At 39.6% G+C, this 17,818-nt stretch overlaps 1 protein-coding gene across 2 annotated transcripts; it reads left to right on the forward strand.

Moving 5' to 3' along the window:
- The first annotated feature begins 1,115 nt into the window (after window positions 1-1,115).
- On the forward strand, window positions 1,116-16,758 carry LOC130928047 (protein RIC-3-like). 2 transcript variants are annotated; one of them, XM_057854258.1, is made up of 7 exons: window positions 1,116-1,153; window positions 1,542-1,585; window positions 4,632-4,849; window positions 4,916-4,985; window positions 5,238-5,334; window positions 5,505-5,662; window positions 13,388-16,758. In XM_057854258.1, exons 2-7 carry the CDS (start codon window positions 1,543-1,545, stop codon window positions 14,164-14,166), a joined length of 1,365 nt encoding a protein of 454 aa, XP_057710241.1. In that variant the 5' UTR covers window positions 1,116-1,153; window position 1,542; the 3' UTR covers window positions 14,167-16,758. The 2 variants fall into 2 exon arrangements, with proteins under 2 accessions (XP_057710241.1, XP_057710234.1); XM_057854251.1 differs by lacking the exon at window positions 1,116-1,153 and having other exon boundaries at window positions 1,408-1,585.
- The last annotated feature ends 1,060 nt before the right edge of the window (window positions 16,759-17,818 follow it).

The raw sequence follows: 17,818 nt of genomic DNA on the forward strand, positions 1-17,818 counted from the left end.
GCCATTTAAGGTCATTTACCTGTTGATTTTAAGTTACCTCCTGTTGATTTTGGGGTATTTTATGGGTCACTTGCTGTTTATTTTGCGTTACAGAACAGGAAGTGACCTGAGAATCACCCAAATGAATAGGCAGTGACTCAAACTCAACAGGAAATGACCTGTAAATGCCCTAAAATGAACAGAAAGTGACCTGTAAATGCCCCGAAAATCGGACCGAATGACTGTGAATGCTCTGGTTTTGAATGAACGAAAGTTCCCAGTCTAAATGGACTGGGCGTCGAGCACCGTGAATGGCAGCCTTTTTTTTTTTTTTTTTTTTTTTTTTTTTTTTTTTTATTGACACCTTTTTAAAACGATATCTCGATTCTTGACAGGAGCATATCGATAACCTTTTGGGATGCAAAGCATCACGATATAGCACCATTTTGATATTTTGTCACCCCCCTATTTAGATCCCTCCCATATCCAATGTATTACTGATTCCCAATTAGAATTCCACTTAACTATATGATTACACATTCACTACAAATAATGTATCATTTATTTTTCTATTGATGCCAGTGATGTATATTGGCAGGCAGAACACTGAAATGCTTTTCCACTAGATGGCAGGGACAGCAATTGACATGTGTCCACCTGTTGCTATTGATACAACCAAATTACCCTTTCTGAAGTCAGATTTCATTGTGTTGGATATTGAGACAAAAGAAGTTCAGCGTTATTTCAGTATATCCACGTGGAAGATTTTTGTTTGCTGGCGTGCCGTGGCAATTTTTCCAATGTGAAACGTGTCTCTCCTTAAAACTTGGAGAAATGCTTTCCCGTAGCACTATACACTATACTAACACGTAATACTTATTTGTTAATAATCGTTTTAACCTTCTAAAAACATCCATGTTTAGAGAAATTTGCACACTGAAAACAATATTTCACAAAATCACTTGAAATCTGAAAACAGACCGAGTCTAAACCGGTTTTTACATGAGCCTACACTGCTATCTGCTGGTCAAAATCGAAAAGCACACTACGGGCATTGGAATATTATGAGGCTTTCACAGGTCAAGTGCTACATTCAAGTGGTCGGCCGTAAAATAGGGCATTTCGGTGGGATTTCTGACCCACTGCTTACATGGAAATAAAATACAACCAACAGGTAGTATTGAAATGTAAAATTATGTACAATTCACAAATATGAATGTGATATATATTTTACATCTATATAGTACAAGATATTGAGTGAAATATGTATTATCTAGCCGTCTTTTTGTCCAATTGTTCATAAAAGCCTACCGGCCAGCACACTGTTCAAGATGACCATCTGTGTGCCTCTACGGGGATTATTTGATCATATTCCATGCAGCCTTTGAAGGCTGCATTTATAATCTGCTCTAATCTGAGCAGGACATCGCCAGATGAGCAATGGTAGAGGAGAATATTTAGATCTACTGTAGTCGAGTGATAGAAAACATGTCCATCACAACCTGTCAGAAAGTGACTCTGATATCGTGCTCGGTCCTGTGTGTCTCTCTCTTCCTCCCCAGGATGTTGTTACCCAGAGCCAAAAAGGAGATGGGACAGCCGCAGGGTAAGGATATTCATCACATTAGCTTCCATCCACCTTTCGTGTCGTTGTTGTTGTTGTTGCTGCTGCTGCCAGCTGGTATATTAACAAGAGGATGTTTGGTGACCTGATCCTGTTATATGAAACCAAACTAAATGAAATGAAACTACCTGTGCAGACCTTCCCACATTCAAAAAACTGCTAAAACCTCACCTTTTTAAACTAGCTTTTAAATTATAATTATTTTCTTTATTGTTTTGCTCTGTTCACGTTGTTTGCTGTTTTTTGTTTAAACTGTAAAGTGTCTTTGAGCATTGGTAAAAGTGCTCTACAAATAAAAGGTATTATTATTATTATTATTATTATAAATATTTATGGATGTTTCTTTATACAAAACATTTTTTACAATTCTTAATTTCCTCCTTTTCTAATGCAATCATTAGATTTTTTTTTTTTTTTTTTTTTTGAATATTTGACCTCATATGGTAAATGGAGAGTACCTATACAGCGCATTCATGTACATGTTACCATGCCCAAAGCACTTTACATCAGCACTCATTTACCACCAATGTTGCTGCCATGCAGGGCGCTGCCAACCCATTGGGGGAAAATTAGGGTTCAGTGCCTTGCCCAAAGGGACTTCGACAGTGGGTAGAACCGGTCTGCCTTGAGTTCCAGGACATCTCAAGTTACCAACTGCGCCACGGCCGCCAACATTGCTTGAGAAAAATGCATAATTTATTTTTGGTCATATTAATTGTATATATGGCGAAAAACACTCAGGTGACTTGAAATTCCGCTCTGAACCCACAAATTGGCCAAATTTCAAAATGGTCTTATGTGCATGTGTGATACATCATTGGAAAGCTGAAAATCTCAATTTTCTGGGGCAAGAAACATTTTGAACGGGAGGGCATTTTATAAAAAAAAAATAAATAAATACATTAGGGCTGTCAAAATTATCGCGTTAATGGGCGTTAATTTTTTTTTTAATTAATCACGTTAAAATATTTGATGCAATTAACGCAATGCCCTGCTCAGACAAATTTAAATGACAGTACAGTTAAACGCTCACTTGTTGTGTTTTATGGAGTTTTGCTGCCCTCTGCTGGCGCTTAGGTGCGACTGATTTTATAGGCTTCAGCACCCCTGAGCATTGTGTAAGTAATTATTGACATCAACAATGGCGGGCTACTAGTTTATTTTTTGATTGAAAATTTTACAGATTTTATTAAAACGAAAACATTAAGAGGGGTTTTAATATAAAATTTCTATAACTTGTACTAACATTTTTCTTTTAAGAACTACAAGTCTTTCTATCCATGGATCGCTTTAACAGAATGTTAATAATGTTAATGCCATCTTGTTGATTTATTGTTATAATTAACAAATACAGTCCTTATGTACCGTATGTTGAATGTATGTATCCATCTTGTGTCTTATCTTTCCATTCCAACAATAATTTACAGAAAAATATGGCATATTTTATAGATGGTTTTGATTGCGATTAATTGCGATTAATTACAATTAATTAATTTTAAAGCTGTAATTAACTCGATTAAAAATTTTAATCGTTTGACAGCCCTAAAATAAATATTTTTAAATTATTTTTCTTAAGGTGAGAGCAAGAGAGAGCATAATTAAAGACACCGTGATTTTAACGAGATATTATCGTATACTTACCTTGTTTCGATCCAAAAACCCCATATAGCATGTATCACTTAGTGTCAAGACACAGCTGTGACTGGCCACAGCCAGATTTTTGGGGGATTTTATGGGTGAAACACGGTAATATAACAAGGGTCGCGATGCAGAAATCGCAGACATCAAGGAGTGGTCGAGATTTTCATATATTTACTCTTATAAACGTTTTTTTTTTTTAAATGTTCTTCTTTTGGATCGATTATTTATCATCTAAAATATCGGGGAAAATGCGACGTTAACAAAAAAAAAATACGTTTAAGCGATTGTTGTAAGGTAGATATCCATGACTTATTTGCAGACACTATTTTTTTCATTGTGACATAATTTGTTTAAAAGTTTAAGATATGTGAGCGAATAATTTTTTATTTTAATTTTTAAATCTTTTTTTAACTAAATATAGACATCAATCACTGATTCAAAGCTAAAAATGACAGACGTTTTGAATAATAAATATAATTACTTACCTTCTTTTTATGGCTGGGTTGAAACAAAAGCGGTTGCGCAACGTCTGTAAATGGGGGTCTCCAGGGTAAAACGGACAAATTAAAAATAGTTCAGGGGCTTAATGTGCCATGAAACTGCTATGGCTGCACTGGCTCAAACCCCCCGATTGGCTGGTGAGGGGCCGTGCAGCATTTCCACTTGTCTGCAGGACTATCATACATCTGATGGGATTCACGTATGACTGGGTGCAATTAGACACACTCAAGTACAGAAAATATCAGTGCCAGGATTAGGCAGCATAGAAAAGGATGCCAACAAGCCATTCACATCATACTGGGTTCTACACCTCAAATTGTTGATTTCTGTATGGTCCACCCCACCTAATCACATCTCTTTCTGACTCTCATTTCCCACTATTTCTCCTTGTTTATCAGGCCCCCCACATGGTGTCAACCGAAAATACAATTAGCTTACAATAGTACAACTACATTCATAGTTAGTGTAGGCGTTGAATGCATTTCTTGTTGTTGTTTGTTCTTCTCATGTCTCCTTTTCTATTTTCCTTTCTGTCCCCTCATAACCCCTCCCGTCACGCTGCATTCTCCGAATAAACTAAACACAATGAATAATCACAATGGGAGTATACCACACTCTCATGTGATACACTAAAACTGTTCAGACCAATAGGACACTCAGATTCCCATTCTCCATGTCAACCAGCTGAACAGGACAGGTTAAAAAAAACAAAAAAAGAAAAGAAAAAAGTTGCAGTGACCTGATATTCACCTAAATGTTTAACAAAATATTATAAATATTTGATCACATTTTGTACTTCCATTAAGATAACATATTGGAATTTGTTAGTAATATTTCATGATTGATGTGAAACATTCTTCTATTGACCACTTGTTGTCTGGTGTAGTCGGCCCCGGGTTTTACCCCCCTGCGATGCATGAGGTCTCATTGTCCGAAGACCCGAATCAGTGGGGTGTGGACACGTTCCAATCCTTGACACGTGGTGCTGAGGCCACTGCCAAAGTCAGAAGCATCGGACGCGGCAAAAAATACAACCTGATGGCTCAAGTCATACCCATATATGGATTTGGCATTCTTCTATACATCCTCTACATAATGTACAAGGTGATTCCCAATATTATTATTACTGCCGAAAGAATGATGGCTAAATTAGCTTTTCTCTGTTGTCAGTTGACTTGCAGGGACAAGAAGGTGAAATCAGGAAAACATAGTGCAACTAAGAGCATGGAGAGGAATATGAGTAAGTACTCCAAATTTACTCAAAATTTACCTTACGTTAATGGATATTGTAATTAATGGGCCTTTTGACCTCTAGACCTCTGTTTTTTTTTTTTTTTTTAAATGTCCTATGACATTGATAGCAATGGACGTGCAAGCCATCTGAACAGGGAGTGTTGAAATATGATCAATGCTAGCCCTCCCAGTTCAAACGGATTGGACATCCATTGCCGTCAATGGTAGTAATTGAGTTAAGTTATTGTGGTTCTCTTAGGAACTGACGATGAACTTGTCAGACTACAGGAGCGACTACTTCAGTCAGAAAGGCTCATGGAGAGGATCGTCTCAGGAAATACTCGTGCATCTGGGAGGTTAGTTTGGACACGCCAACAAAAAATACCCATGTTACAAAAAAAAAAAAAATCACTACTTTTCAAGAAAAAAACTCTGATCGCTTTGGAAATTGCAGCCAGTTGTTGCCATTGAATGTAAAGGAAAGTATCTCAAGGTGACGACTGCTTTGATCTCTGCTACCCCGCAGTGGAAGACGCAGGAAAAGTAAGTCGACTCCGACAAAGAAGGAAGAAAAACTCCTCAGGCAGTTGAGACAGATCTCGCAGCTGATGCAAGAGGGCCGCGTGGAAGGGGCCTCCCCAGAGATGGAAGCCGAGGAAGTACCTTACAGTGTTGACTGGGAAGGTAAAAGTCATCTACCGCTTTTTTACAACACACCTATTAGAAACCGACGGGATCGCAATTTTCAAAGTTTGAGTATAAAAGACTTTCACGTGAAAAATGGATTCTCAACGAATCTAATTATGCAAACCCTGAATTTAGAACCATATTTAGGCACTTGCGAAAACCCTCCCCTCAATGTGTGGAAAAATCAGTTTGAGATGAGCCATGAGTTTTTATTTGGAGATGCATCATCGTGTCAAAAAAGCAACCAAGAAATCAAAATGAAATGAAGTGTTTATCATCCTTACTGGACATACTACACATATATTACACACTGTTACATATCAATGACAAATATTCTGTTGTTTGTACAATCTTTGTGACAGGGTACAACTCCAACATGCATTGTTAGCGCACAGCAAGTATATGCTGATAAAAACCAAACAGAGTTATAAAGAAGCAAAAATAAAATCACTCTTAAAAGTTACTATACCGTTATTGGTGTTGAGTTTTTTCTCTTTTTTTACGTAGACGAAGACAGAAAACAGAGGAAGAACATAGACGAAGGCTGTATCACATTTTGCAACTGACATGACATCCCACGAGGTGTCATTTTTCTCTTTCATAGCCCTTCTTTTTTCCCCTTTTTCGGGTGGCGGTCACTGCACTGCTTAACTCATCCATATCTGCAATAAAAGTAGCATTTACCGGGGGTAGGCCTTTCACGAGCACCCTTGGTATTTATGGGTATAAATTAATAGTTTAAATCCCTGACTTTCACCCCCAACTCTGCCCTGTTCTCGTAGACACCCAGAGTGCTTTGTCCTCGGCTTCGCTCGGACGATGGCGGTCAAATCCCTTTCCTCCTGGTTGTACGGCCGAAAGCTGAACACTGTGGCATACTTGAACCGCCTCTTCCTTTCCTTTATGTCTTTCTTTTTTTTTTCTCCTTGCGCAAAATCAGTGGATGAAATTCGTCTATGTACACTACACGACTAAGAGCGCCCAGACTAAGAGACTGGGAACTACAGATACACCAAACAGAACCAAAGTACGGTAATATAGAGCAACCTATAACAGCAAGGAAGGATAGGACATAATAGACAGCATTCTCCTTTTGTACGTGTAAAATTTGTGTACGTATGTACAAATACTTAAAGGGTTTATACGGAGATTGTCACTTTTTTACTAAACACTGCCACCTCTGGCCTAAAGAGTAATTTCCAGTGTTTTCACAGATTACTTGAAAGAGTAATTTAACTACCGTTTACTGATTATGATTCAAAAAAGTAATCTAGTGGCTTTACTGATTATTATAAAAGTAACTAAGTTATTTTTAAAAAAAATTATCGGTTATGTTTTACCAATTTTTCTCACTTTGCTGCCTCAACATAAGTGTAGGATCCCCAACCCTACAGTAAAAGCCCTCAACCCGATGATCTCCTCCTACGTCCACCTCGTGTACCGCTGGACAGCGGCAAAGAAAAACTCTCACACCGCTCGTTATGCGTTCGTTCTTTTAATCCAACAAAAAAAGTAATCCACAGCTTGACATACAAAAACGTAAACAAAAGACCAACTGATAGATCAATAAAGATAGAGGTAGAGAGAGTGAGAGACGTCAAATACTGTTTTGGCTCTTATCTGTGACTTATGCGTCCTTCTGCCTTCACGCCAACTGACCGTCCACACAGTCACTTCCGGGTTATATACATAGTACGTCGTCAATCTTGACGTCACGAACTAGTTCAACAAATCAAATAAACAAATCACAAGCCTGTCTTATAGAACCAAATAAATTATTTACAACTAACATGAATAATTAAGCAAACGTTATTTTGGCTCCTACAATAAGAATGACAAAAGAAAAATGTCATCACATGTAATTGACTTTCAGATAATTGAATTTAAAGGGAAGATGGAGTTCATTTCAAACACCTTTGACTCGCAAATAACTGACAAACTGCATGTTGAAATCAACTCCACCCACCAATGAATTAAACCCCCATTAACTCGAAGATTATGCCAAATGTCAAAAAATTCTGAACTTCGGGTTAGGGTTTAGAGGTTAGGGTTAACAGAATATTAGTGCCAATGTAAAACAATGCAAATTTACTGCACAATAATCAACAACACACAAATGAATTGTGCAATAAACACAAAGTGGGGGCAGGCGCGCGCACAACCCAGAAGTACACCGTACACACACGCGGTCAATATGGCCACAAAACGTGGCCTAAACGAACACGTCACTTTACGGCATAATTGTGCAACACGAATATGATGTAAACAATGCTTGCCAACTTGGATTGATGACTACCCCCCTTTGCAACGGCATAGCTACGAAACGGCCACACGTGTAGCGGCTCTAACCTATCGCTGGAACCCTCAGGAATGAAGGAAAAATAATTAAGTTCATTCATGGACGCACACAGATCAACATCTCAACAGGTGGCTGCACTCGACTCGAGTGTGCCCCCACATTTGTCACGCCTTTCTCGTCCAAAACACTTAGCGCGTGTGACTCGAGACCAAAACAGGAAGTACCAATGAGTGGTTACTATGGAAACGAACACATAGTGAGAACCATTCTAACATTTTCTATTCAAAATGCTCTTCTTTTTTTAATGCATACATTGCACTACCCTCCCCTCACACCCCCATCACGGTGCTGGGTGATGGCTGCCAGTCGGGAACCTGGCAGCCACAGTAATAGGGTGGTAGGTGGGTCCCACACTTTTTCTATATGGCGTGGCTCCCGGGGTGTGGCCTCCACTCTGCCTCGGCTGCCGGCCGCGGGAGTGGGTTGGGGGGTCGGGTCTCCGATCTTGCATCGCCCCGTGGCAGTTCCTGGGCGTTCTCCTGCCTACGCCTTCCCCTCTCTTCTCTGGCTGGGCATCCGCCCTGCGCTCCGTCGCGGGTCGCTGGCTGGGCGCCGGTGTATCAGCAGGGTGTCGCCTGCACCAACGGGGGACCCTGCCTTGCCTGGGGCTTGGTGGGCCGCTGGGGGTCCCGTGGCGTGCCGTGCCGGTTGGGGGGCTGTGGCTCGTTGCCCGGGTGGGCGGGCGGGGGTGGGTGTAGGCGTGGGGTTGGTGATGCGTCCCCTCCTGCCATCCCTGAAGGCCGGTTGATGGGCGCGCGGGTGGCCCGGGGGACCACCCTGGGTCCCGGGGGGGGGACGGTGGCTCCTTTGCTGGGCGGCGGGAGGAGGGATGGGCTGCGCATGACCCCCCCCCCCCCGTGGCCCTGGGTTGGCGCCGGTTTCTCCGCCCGTCTGCGTGGCTGTCGCGCGCCCGGTGGGGCTTGTGTGCTGCTGGATGTGGTAGGGCATGCTCGGGTTGGGGGTTCCGGTGCCGGGATTGGCGATGCGGCGGCGTAGGGTTGGTCGCCAACGGGCTTACACTCATAAGAGATTCACACGATTACTGGGTTCTAGATCACAGAACTGATTTGTGTACACTCTACCCCTTTCAATCACTTAGCTTATAGTCTTATAGACACCCCCACCCCCATTCTCCTCTTTCACTGGCCAATTGGCCCCCACATGGTTTAAACCGGAAATACATCTCGCTGACCATAGCACCAGCATATTAGTAACTAGTTTAGATGTTCAATGTATTTCTTGTTGTTGTTTGTGTATGTGTTTCTTTTCTTTCTTCTCTTGTATTTCTTTTCTTCTGTCACCCCATAATCCCTTCCTGTTCGCTGCTTTGTCATAATAAAAAGGTATTTTGAATGATCACAATGGGAGTATGTCAGACTCTCCATGTGAAACATTAAAACTGTTCAGAATCCGGGCACTTAGACTTCCATTCTCTGTGTCAAACAGCTGAACAGGACATGTTTAACCCTTGAGAGTCGAAGGACGCGCCGGCGCGTCCTCAGCGCACGTCGTCTTTGAAGCACCCTCGCGTTTTAATTACGTCACCCACATGCCGTTGGTTGGTCCCGTTTTAAAGTGCGGAAGTTGCGGTTTACTCTCGTTGTTATTTGAAGTCAATCGACCAACTAAAACGTGAGATATTGTCATTTAAGTTTTATAGTTTTATTGTCCTCTCAAAAAAACATTAAAACGCTGCATGGATCATTTGTTTATGTCTATATTTCCATAATTTCTTGTCCTTTTTCAAAACGGAAGCTCCATGAAAAAAACACAAATCAAACGAACCCTTTCGAAGTCACAGTGGAAGCACAAAATGCGTTTTATTTTTTTTATAAATATAACTGCCGTGCGAGGTTCCACGGAACGAGAGGCAGGAGTGTTCTGACGCAGCGACGGGCGAGCGACGGCCGTTTGAATCAAGCAAGCGGGCGAGCGACTTTGTGTGACTTTGAGGATGAACGGAAAACTAAATTTAGCGCAAGCAATTGTGCTTTTTGATCAACTTGAGGAAGAGGGTGGTCCAAATTCGTCATCATCGTCTTCTTCGGAAGAGTCCTCGAGTGAAGATAGTGACGGATTTGAACACGTGGGTGACGCCATCGACGAGCAGAGGTAACCCAACTCACTTTTTTTTTTTTTTTAATGCTGTAAAAGTTTCTTTTGATATTGCAAGACAAAGTTAATTTTGATGCAATATAAGTGCGTGTTTGTGTATGTAATAATAAAATGTGCATATCAGATCAAAGTATAATTTGTGGTCTTCTTTCTATATGAAGATTAGGGGTGTAGCACATATTCAGCTACGGTATTCTTTCTATTGTCATACATATAGATTTCCATTATTATTTATTGCTGTATATATTTTTATTTTATACTTTATTAATTTCATAAATACTGACTTTTGTTTCATGTACATTTATAGTGACAATGAAAGTAAAGTGAAATGAAAATGGAAGGGTGGAAAGAGGACCGACACCCCATGGAAGTGTGGGCTGTGATGTAGCCCTGTGTCTAATTCCAGGACGAAACTGCTTTTCGGAGTGGCATGCCTGAAAAAAATTTAACTTGTTTATTGTAAATATTTTTGAAAATACTTTTTTCCCCAATGTTATATATATATATTTTTTCCCACAATCAGTCTTCTCAATTTGTGTATATAAATGTGTGTTCAAGAAGCTTGATTGTGTGTACACAGTTTTCATCAGATGATGGGCCGCAATACCTAAACTCATAAAGAGATGGCCTCTAAACACTTTTTGTGTTAGATGGTATATTTTTTCACTGTTCTTCACTGTTTGGTCTGCTGTATATAACCTGTTTTGACTAGAGCATGTATAAATGCAAAAAACGCCTATGGCTATACCTGTTGTTTATGTTGAATTGTCAAATAAAAGACTATTTATTCTAAATTTTTTTGGTTGAATGTTCATCCTAACATGTTGAATAAATATTACAAAGTTTCAAAACAATTCGTTACGCATGTTTGGTTGTCAATTGGACATCAATATTAAAAATTTTGACAAAACGATTTTGGAATTTTTGGTCTTTTTGGGCCCAAAATTATGATTTATAATTGGTCAGTGAAGGAAACAACAGTTTGGACATGAAGTTCAAGGTGTCACAAAAAAAGGGACCAAACCAGGCCATCGTAAACAATTCTGTCTTTGAAATATAAAGGCAACTTCAAAGGCATGCAAAATCAGACAAAATAGGCCCAGACCTTAAAGGGTTAATAAAAAAATAAATAAATAAATAAAAAATAAAAAATAAATGCTCTTCTTACATGACTACAATATTCTTCATTCTACATACATTATGAAGCAATAACAAAATAGAAACGAACAGACACTAAGGAAACTAACTTGAGTCAGATTACTGGTTTAGAAAATGAATGCGTTAGATTGCTCGTTACCGAAAGAAGGTAATCAGATTACAATAACTCGTTACTTAGTAACCTGTTACTAACAACACTGGTCATTTCAGCTCATGCATGGTGCGCATGCTTGTACGAGCACAAACACAAGGCAACGAACGAGTGGCTCATCAAATCAGCACCAGAAACATGAAAACAGTAGTAGCAAGTCATAAGTGGGTTACAAAAGTGGGTCCAAAAAGTGTTTTTGCCACGTGTAGAGGAGGCGGAGGCTCAGTGAAACAGAGCTGCAAATGTCTTTTTGGGACAGTCTCAGTTAAAACGTCAGAGCTGTGTGTACTCATCACCATTGGTGGAGCATGCATGGAGCAGAAAACTATTTTAAATTCTCTTATAATTGCATATAGTCCCTTCAAGTAACGACTCACATGTAAACAACATTTCCATTGCAATTGCCTAAGAAATATAGACGTCACAACTAATGGCAGACTATCTGAAATACTCACATTTGATTGGCTGAAACAGGCATTTTAAAAAAATGCTCATTGCAATTTTGTTTACTTCCTGGAAATATGGGCTTTTATTGATGTTTTTCTCCACCATTAAACATCATAAAAAGGAAAGTGATGTTTTTGCTTTTTTTGATTTATTACGCAAGATTCTTTTTGCTCGGATGCACTTGATCCAAAGCTTCCCTTATTTCTTGAAGATTGATTTATTTTCATTTGAAGGGAGTTTTTTTCCTTTCACAGCTTCCCTACTACTTTTTGATTTAAAGTTCTGTTTGGTATCTTAAGGGTGGCAATTTGTCTTGTGGTTAGTGCATTTGCGTCACAGTTCTGAGGTTTGGGGTTCAAATTCAAGCTTTCCTGTGAGGTGTTTGTATGTTCTCACTCTGTGTGTGTGTTTGTGTGTGTGCGTGCGTAAAGGGTTTTCATGCAAGTAAGGTTTATAGAAGAGCGTAAAATTGTCCTTATGGTAGGTGTGAGTGTGAATGGTTGCTTGTCTCTAAGCCATTCCAATGAAACCACACACTTCCTTCACAGTATCAAAGTTAGATCTGTATATTTTCTCCCCTAAAACAATGTATATTTTTCCAAATGATGTAGGAATGAACTTGCACCTCAGAAACTTTCACTTCTACTCTCACTTGTGGCAGAGTCGTGGCACCAATTTCCCATTAATGGTAAATGTTAAGGCACAATCACTAGCTACGTATCTTGATGAAATGCTGTATTTTTTATTAGGCTATCTTGGAAAGTGTCCTTTTGTTGTTTTCATTTGGTTCCCTTTCTTTCTATTGATTTGATCGTTTTCACAAATTCTTCAGACAATACCACACATATTTGATTGCGTATGCATTGAGAAAGTCAGTCACTAGATGTTTAAACATAGCATAGATAAAGAATTCTTATTTGTGAAATTGTTATATAAACGATATAATGCTGAAGACTACTTCTCAGGTGAGATTTTTTTTTTCTTCTGAGTCAATTTATGTATGCAGGTGAAATGTTATTTTAATATGTCTGTAATAAAAACATAGTACTGTTGATCTGGACTTTTGAAACACGAACATTTCATATTGTTAGACCATATTTTCTCACATTTTCTCACATTTGGAAATGTATTACTTTTCCAATTCTGATTGGATTTCAAATATTCTTGCCATTTTGGAAAGCTTGTCAGCAGCAAAATGAGGACAGTCAGAAAACTTATTTTTCATTTTTGATGTTGGTTTTCTGTAGTCTCACCAATTAGAAGAGAGTCATGAAGCTGACAAAATCATAAGTGCTGTGTAATGTGACTGGCTCCTCACTAAGCGACTAAATCCCAAACACATGTGTCTAGGGAGTCTTGCTCGCGAAGCAACAGCACCACAAGTGCACGTCGCCATGAGAACAGGAAGGCTGGGACCATGAATCTTACGTTCTCTGTTTATTCCAGGGACAATTTATGGAAAATCTCTGAAAATAAACCTCTTTTTTTCCAGGCTACCCAGAGGAGACATACCCAGAGTACGAAGTGCCCGATTACAAGTCAAAATTTGAGCGTGTAGCCCCGGAGGAGCCCATCAACCAACCAACAGCAGAAGCCCTGGCAGAGCGAATGGAGCAAGAGGAGGAAGATGTTGTAGCGAGGAAACTGTCCGTGGTACAAGAGGAGGATGAAGATGAGGAGGAAGAAGACGAGGAGGAAGAAGATGAGAACGTGGATAGTGAGGAAGATGAGAATGTGGAGGATGAGGAGGAAGTTATAGAAGAGGAAGATGAGGAGATTGCAGAAGAGGAAGAGGAGGAAGCAGAAGCAGAGAAAATACTTTTGCTGGCTCCAGCTGGATCCCAAGATGCTACATATACAACATGTGAGCGATTAGGTCTGCAAGTTCTCAATGAACTACAAGGGCAACGGGAAGGGGGGAAGCATATTACTTTTAATGACCACAGAGATATATTCCACTACCCAAAAGAGGATACATATAGTGAGGAAGTGGAGAAGGAAGAAGATGATGAGAAGGAGGAGGATGCTGACGATGATGACGGGACAGAGGTGGAAGAAGTAGAGGAGGAAGCTGATGAGGACGATCCAGTGACAGAGGCGGAGAGACTTCAGTTTAACAGTGGAGAATGTCCCAACCCTGAGGAGGAGGCAGAGCAGGAAGAAGCAGAGTATTTGTCAATGTTAGCATACACGGAAAGTGACAGTGAACTTCAAATAGACATTCCTAAAGAAGTCAGTGGACTGAGGATGAGAAACAGGAGAGAGACGTAAACATGGATCAACACGGATATATGAGTGAGTGAAAGTTAAAGGGAAACACTAATGTATCGCAGATGGTTGTTTGGGTATGCGTAGGCTTGGTGTGTTGGAGGATTCGGGCGAGGGTACAGTTCTGGTTAAGTTTGGGTTAGGGAAAGATGTGATCTTGAGAATGAAGGTTGTTTTTGTATTTGATGTTGGTTGATTTTCCAGATGGATTATGCGGAATGATGAAAAACCTATCTTGTAAATCCCAATAAAAATGTAGACAGAGGCTTCTCTTTCTGCTACTGTATCCTCAAGTGCACAAAACCTCAAAGTTTGTGTTTTTGTCTTTGACCATGTCCAGTGTGAAAAATTGTGTGGCAAGTCTTTGTTCATCTGCATAGTAGCTAAGTCCCCTTGGAGTGTAAAATAAAATGAAGTTTTAGAAAAAGAAAAATCTAAACATAATACATATAGTGGTATGAAAAAGTACCTGAACCTTTTGGAATTTCTCACATTTCTTTAACTATAACCACCCAAACATTTATAGGTTTTCATATTTTAATGAGGATAACATGCAAACAATGACACAAGGGGGGGGGGGGGGGGGGGAGTAAGTGAACTCTCTGCCTAAGGAGACTTAAAGAGCAATTGAAACTAATTTTACCTAACATTTTAAGTCAAGTATGTGCCCAATCAAACTGAGTGGTTTAAAGCTGCACTGCCCACTATAAAACACACACCTGGTAAGAATTGTCTTGATGAGAAGCATTGTCTGATGTGCATCATGGCTCGGTCAAAAGACCTGTGGTCAAGGATTGTCGATTTGTATAAAGCTGGGAAAGGATACAAAACCATCTCTAAAAGTCTGGATGTTCATCAAACGACAGTCAGAGAAGTTACAGATACAAATGGAGAGGATTTGGAACTGTTGCTTCTCTCCCAAATAGTGGCCTTCCACCAAAGATGATGGCAAGAGTTCAGCGCGGAATACTCAGAGAGGTAAAAAAAAACCAGAGAGTGTCTGCTGAAGACTTACAGAAATCACTGGCACAGTCCAATATCTCTGTGCACAAATCAACTATATGAAAAACTATCGCCAAGAATGGCGTTCATGGGAGGACTCCACGGAGGAAGCCACTGCTGTCTAAAAAAACATTGTTGCTCGTTTAATGTTCGCAAAAAGGCACTTGGACACTCCACATAAGTTTTGACAAAATATTTTGTGGACTGATGAAACCAAATTGAATCGTTTGGGAGTAACACATGACGTCATGTGTGGAGAAAAAATGGAACATCTAACCAACATCAACACCTCATCCCCACCGTTACGCACAGTGGAGGGAGCATCATTTGGGGCCGTTTTCAGCCTCAGGGCCTGGACAACTTGCAATCATTCATGGAAGAATGAATTCAAAAGTTCATCAGGATGTTTTTCCAAAATAAACTGAGGCAGCCTGTCAGACAGTTGAAGCTAAAAATAGGATGGATGCTTCAACAACACAATGATCCAAAACACAGAAGTACAGGGTGACCCAAAAAAAAGTTTACACTCAGTTGACTGCTTGTTTAAAAGCCACTGAAACATATCTAAATAGGTTGTCATGCTTAAGTGATTCATTAAGGTCACTCAATGCAGCTGGTAATCTCTCGTCTCTACAATTCCTGTGCTTCTGCTGAAAATGAAGAAAACTTTAGCTGTACCTGAATTGCTGCGTGCCGGTCTGACACCTACTGAGATTGCAGCAAATCTGAGAATATCCAGATGTGCAGTCTACAAAGTTAAAAAGAAGCTGAAAGATACTGGAACAGCCTCACGAAAACCTGGGTCTGGAAAACCCGATCTGTGCGGACCAAAAAGTTGATTGACAAGGTGATATGTGGCCACCCCAGAGTCCAGATCTCAATCCCCTGGATTATAGCATATGGGCAACTGTGGAGGACAGTGCCTGTAAGGAGCCACAGACTTCTGTGGCAGCCTTGGAGAGGTCCATTGTTAGATCTTGGGAAAAGATGACAGCATCCTACATAAAGAAGACCTGTCAAGTGTTCCGCAGGCGCCTGGAGGCTGTTGTGACACTTAAGGGAGGACACATTGAAAAATAGAGTGTACTGTACATGTTCTTTACAATAATGTATAATTTGCGATTCAATTCTAATTCTAAGCTGAATAAACATGGCATTTAAGTTGTATTATGGCAGTGTAAACTTTTTTTGGGGTCACCCTGTAAATCAACTTCAGAATGGTTTCAGAAGCACAAAATAGACATTCTGGAGTGGCCAAGTGAAACTCCAAACATCAACCAAATTGAGATACTGCAGCATGACCATAAGACAGCAATTCATGCCAGACAGCCCAGGAATCTGACTGAACTACAGCAGTTTTGTTGAGAAGAATAGTCAAAGATTAGTCCTGATCGATGTGCCAGACTGATCTGCAGCCACAGGAAGCAACAAAATATTAAATGTGATGGTTCACTTACTTATTTTCCCCCTTCTGTCATTATTTGCATACTATCCTTATTAAATTTGAAAACCTATAAATGTTTGGGTGGTTTTAGTTAAAGCAGACACTGTTTTTTCATCTGTGTGATTTTGACAATGATCAGATCACATTTGATGGTGATTTTACGCATAAATGTGAGAAATTCCAACAGGTTTAGATACTTTTATATATACACACACACACACATATATATATATTAGGGCTGTCAAAATTATCGCGTCAACGGCCGGTAATTAATTTTTTAAAATAATCACGTTAAAATATTTGACGCATTTAACGCACATGCCCTGCTCAAACAGATTAAAATGACAGCACAGTGTCATGTGCACTTGTTACTTGTGTTTTTGGGTGTTTTTTCGGCCTCTGCTGGCACTTTGGTGCGACTGATTTTATGGGTTTCAGCACCATTGTGTAATTATTGACATCAACAATGGCGAGCTACTAGTTTATCTTTTGATTGAAAGTTTTACTAATTTTATTAAAACGAAAACATTGAGGGGTTTTAATATAAAATTTCTATAACTTGTACTAACATATCTTAAGAACTACAAGTCTTTCTATGTATGGATCGCTTTAACAGTTAATAATGTTAATGCCATCTTGTTGATTTGTTATAATAAACAAATACAGTTCTTATGTACTATATGTTGAATATACTGTATGTATCCGTCTTGTGTCTTATCTTTCCATTTCAACAATAATTTACAGAAAAATATGGCATATTTTATAGATGGTTTGAATTGTGATTAATTACGATTAATTAATTTTCAAGCTGTGATTAACTCGATTAAAATTTTAACCGTTTGACAGCCCTCATATATATGACGGAAAACACTCAGGTGACTTGAAGTTTCGCTCTGAGACCCCCAATTTGGGCAAATTTCAAAATTGTCCGATATGCATGTGTGATACATCATTGGAAAGCTTAAAATCTCAATTTTCTGGGGAAAGAAAAATTTTGAACAGGGCGGTATTTTTTTTTTTTTAAACAGCAAAACCCTATCTGAGGGTGAGAGCACGCGAGAGCAGAATTACAGACGGCATAACTTTAACAAGATATTATCGTGTACTTACCTTGTTTCGATCCAAAAACTCCATGTAGCATCTATCACTGGGTGTCAAGATACAGCTGTGAATGGCCACAGCTGGAATTTTTGGGGGATTTTATGAGTG

This window comes from Corythoichthys intestinalis, chromosome 1, assembly GCF_030265065.1.
Source record: "Corythoichthys intestinalis isolate RoL2023-P3 chromosome 1, ASM3026506v1, whole genome shotgun sequence".
NCBI classification, from domain to species: domain Eukaryota; kingdom Metazoa; phylum Chordata; class Actinopteri; order Syngnathiformes; family Syngnathidae; genus Corythoichthys; species Corythoichthys intestinalis.

What these genes read in the sequence shown, in the direction of transcription:
- LOC130928047 (XM_057854251.1), top strand. Translation starts at nt 1,468, where the DNA reads ATGTCCATCACAACCTGTCAGAAAGTGACTCTGATATCGTGCTCGGTC. An exon ending in GAGCATGGAGAGGAATATGA is followed by an intron (nt 4,986 to 5,237) that starts GTAAGTACTCCA and finishes TGGTTCTCTTAG; the next exon opens with GAACTGACGATGAACTTGTC. An exon ending in AATACTCGTGCATCTGGGAG is followed by an intron (nt 5,335 to 5,504) that starts GTTAGTTTGGAC and finishes GCTACCCCGCAG; the next exon opens with TGGAAGACGCAGGAAAAGTA.